Raw genomic sequence first — 3,128 nt, forward strand, 5'->3', positions numbered from 1 at the left:
CATTCCTCACCTGCCATTTAGCCTGCACCATCCTAGTCTCTGGGCATAGTGGAGCAGAAGCCAGGCTTCAGCCCCTGCCCGTGTCCCTGCTGCCTCCTTCCCCATTCAGTCCCACTTGGTCGCATCCACCCGCGGTACACCTAGCAACCTGCCACGTCTGCCACCCGGAAGATGTGAAAGACCTCCAAACTCAGCATGGTCTCACACAGATTGTGCTCACTTCAGGAGTAAGATAAAGGCCAGCAACAAACTGAACTAGAGTTGTCAAATTTTGTTTTATTGAAACATAGCTTAAGGTGAAATAAATATTAATTTTCTAAGTTCTCAATTATTTCATAAATAATATTAAATTAACAGACATTTTACAAAATGTTATGTTAAATAAGATATATAAAAGTATATATATATGTATCTGTTTTGCCTGGAGCAAACTGGTGGAAAATACTTCAGTGATTCTGACATCTGAAATACAACTCAGATTTTTTGTTTTTATGCACTTTCTGCCTGTGTGAGGTAAAACAGTTGTATGCCTAAAATATTTACTTTGCTTCTGAAGTTTAATTACACTGAATATAAAGACTCCACCATTGGCTGGCCCTCATCCTTGTTGCATTAAAACATCCTTCTCCTCCTCCAGAAACTTTCACTACAGTGAAAGAGGTAGATCTCAGCTTTCCATCGTCCACTCTGTGTTTATCACACCAAGGAAAACTTGCAGGTAGTCGAGGAATTGTTTCACTCTCCATCTTTCTCCTCCACACTTCCTCTGTGAAAAGAACAGACAATAAGCATTGTAGGAAACTGTCAATTCCTATAAATGTAGGCAGAGCCAGACAAATATACATAAGTTTCCACTAAATGTTTTTAGCTTACTTTTTGGAGGTCTATGTATTCTTTTATTAAAGACAAGTTTCGGAATATTTTTTTCACAGCATCCCCTTGTGCAGTTTGATTCTTCAACGTGTCTATTCCCTGAAAGACTTCTTCAATGCATAGTTGGTGCTAAATGAGGAAGATTTAAAAACAGTAAATAATCAAGACAAGGTATAAAAATTTGGTCCCAGAAGTTAGTTGTGTTGTTTACATGAGTTCTGTTCTCCAAAGAATGTTTTACTTGTTCTTTTCCCAAGTAGCAGACCACTTCACAGTGAGATATAATTTCCAAAAGTAGATAAAATTTTTGTAATTACTGAGGAGTTTTACAAATGATATAAATTAACTCCTTAACCAAAGTTAAAACGTTGACGAAAATACAGTATTGTAAAGTAAAATAAAGTAAAAATAAAAATTAAAAAAAAAGTAAAAGCAAAAAAAAACAACCTTGAGGAAGTATAATGTAACTACGATACTGATTGACCTCACATGAGTTTCCTTTTGTAGTTCTAGCTGGTAATTTTATTTTATTTAGACTAATAAAATCATATATTTTACAATTTAATACAACCATGACTTACTTTAAATGTATGCAATTCCTTTATACAATCATAATAATTTAAATATGTAGAAATGACACACGTATTAGTATAGGGCATTCATTGTATATTTTAATGTCTACTGATCATGATTCTAAAAGTATAACCCTAACTTGCTCAAGTTTCAGAAAGATGTAAAAGTGAGGAAAGTCATAGTTAGTCAGAGTTGAATGGAGACTAGGAGGCTCCTCTCACAGAATATGGGATTCTTGTAGGAAGAAGTGCTATTTACAATAGCCAATGTCCATTGACAGGTAAGTGAATAAAGAAGATGTGGTGTATACACACACACACAATGGACTACTGTTCAGCTGTCAAAGGAATGAAATAATGTCGTTTGCAGCAACATGGATGGACCTAGAGACTACCATACTAAGTGAAGTAAAGACAGAGAAAGACAAGTATCATATATCACTTATATGTCGAATCTAAAAAAAATGATACAAAGGAACTTATTTACAAAACAGACTCACAGATATAGAAAGCAAACTTATGGTTAGCAAAGGAGAAAGGGAGAGGGAAGGGATAGATTAGGAATTCGGGAGCGACATATACACACTACTCTATATAAAATAGATAAACAACAAGGACCTATTGAGTATCACCCATCGCTCAGTATTTTGCAATAACATATATGGAAAGGAGGGAAAAGAATCTGAAAAACAATATATATAAAATAATATATATGTAAACACACACACATGTAACTGAATCTTTGCATGCCTGAAATTAACACAACATTGTAAATCATCTATACTTCAATTTTAAAAATAAATTAATTTTTAAAGTATAGCAAAAAAGACATTAAATACCTAAAAATAAAAAAGAATTCCTGACTCAAGGCTCTTTGAAATGTAGAACTGACATCACCAGAGGGCCTGATCCACTTGTTTGATGGATTTTACTTGTTATAAAGTCATTCTTAATATTTTTAAGTACATACTTTTGTATTCACATATATAAAAACAAAATGGAGAAAAGTAAATCATTCCAGTGATAACTTTGCTTTATAGCTTAAAATATGAAATTCACTTATTCACTCAATCATTTATCAAATCATGATTTAACTTACATTTGTATGCTGAGGAGTAGGAATCATCAAGTTCTGAAAAGGAAAGGAAATACATTCATTTTAAAAGCACTCTAACACTCGTAAGTTTTAGTAAAAATGCTTGCTAGTTGTATGGTTACCAATTATATTTGTACTAACTCTCTCATAATTTCATGACTAATGACAGATCTTTAAAAATTAGCCACCACAAATGATTAGCTATATATTTTAAAGGCTGTAGGAATCAAAAAGAAAATTACCCCATCACCTATCAGCAGAGTTTGATGCGTGGAGAGCAGTGTCAAGGTCTCTGCCACCAGTCTATTCATGGTACTTTCTACAGCATTGGCACAAACATAGGCAGCTCCAAGAGCTACCAAGGTCAAACGCAGATGCATTCTCTTGACTCTGAAACGTTCAGCGTTTGCCTTGGCAAAGAAAGTGCATAGTACAAGATTGCATACCCAACCAATTTATTCTCTCTCTTTGAGGAAATGAATAATTTCTAACAATCAGATACAGAATGCCTAATAGTGGCATATCATGAAACTAAATATTTCCAACGCCTGTATCTTATAGTTTTATCTTTCAATAATAATCAAAAA

General features: G+C 33.8%; 1 protein-coding gene across 1 annotated transcript; it reads right to left on the reverse strand.

Moving 5' to 3' along the window:
• Positions 373–2,921, reverse strand: IL5 (interleukin 5). Its single transcript, XM_005682619.2, has 4 exons — positions 2,784–2,921; positions 2,545–2,577; positions 874–1,002; positions 373–766 (listed from the first exon to the last, which is right to left on the reverse strand). Exons 1-4 carry the CDS (start codon positions 2,919–2,921, stop codon positions 668–670), a joined length of 399 nt encoding a protein of 132 aa, XP_005682676.1. The 3' UTR covers positions 373–667.

This window comes from Capra hircus, chromosome 7 (assembly GCF_001704415.2).
Source record: "Capra hircus breed San Clemente chromosome 7, ASM170441v1, whole genome shotgun sequence".
Taxonomy (NCBI): Eukaryota; Metazoa; Chordata; class Mammalia; order Artiodactyla; family Bovidae; genus Capra; species Capra hircus.

Excerpts from the sequence above, each read along its gene's own strand:
- IL5 (XM_005682619.2), bottom strand. The coding sequence starts at position 2,921 with ATGCATCTGCGTTTGACCTTGGTAGCTCTTGGAGCTGCCTATGTTTGT. Across the intron at positions 2,578-2,783 it reads CTCTGCTGATAGGTGATGGG|AACTTGATGATTCCTACTCC; the intron begins GTAATTTTCTTT and ends TTTCCTTTTCAG. Across the intron at positions 767-873 it reads AATACATAGACCTCCAAAAA|AGGAAGTGTGGAGGAGAAAG; the intron begins GTAAGCTAAAAA and ends TTCTTTTCACAG.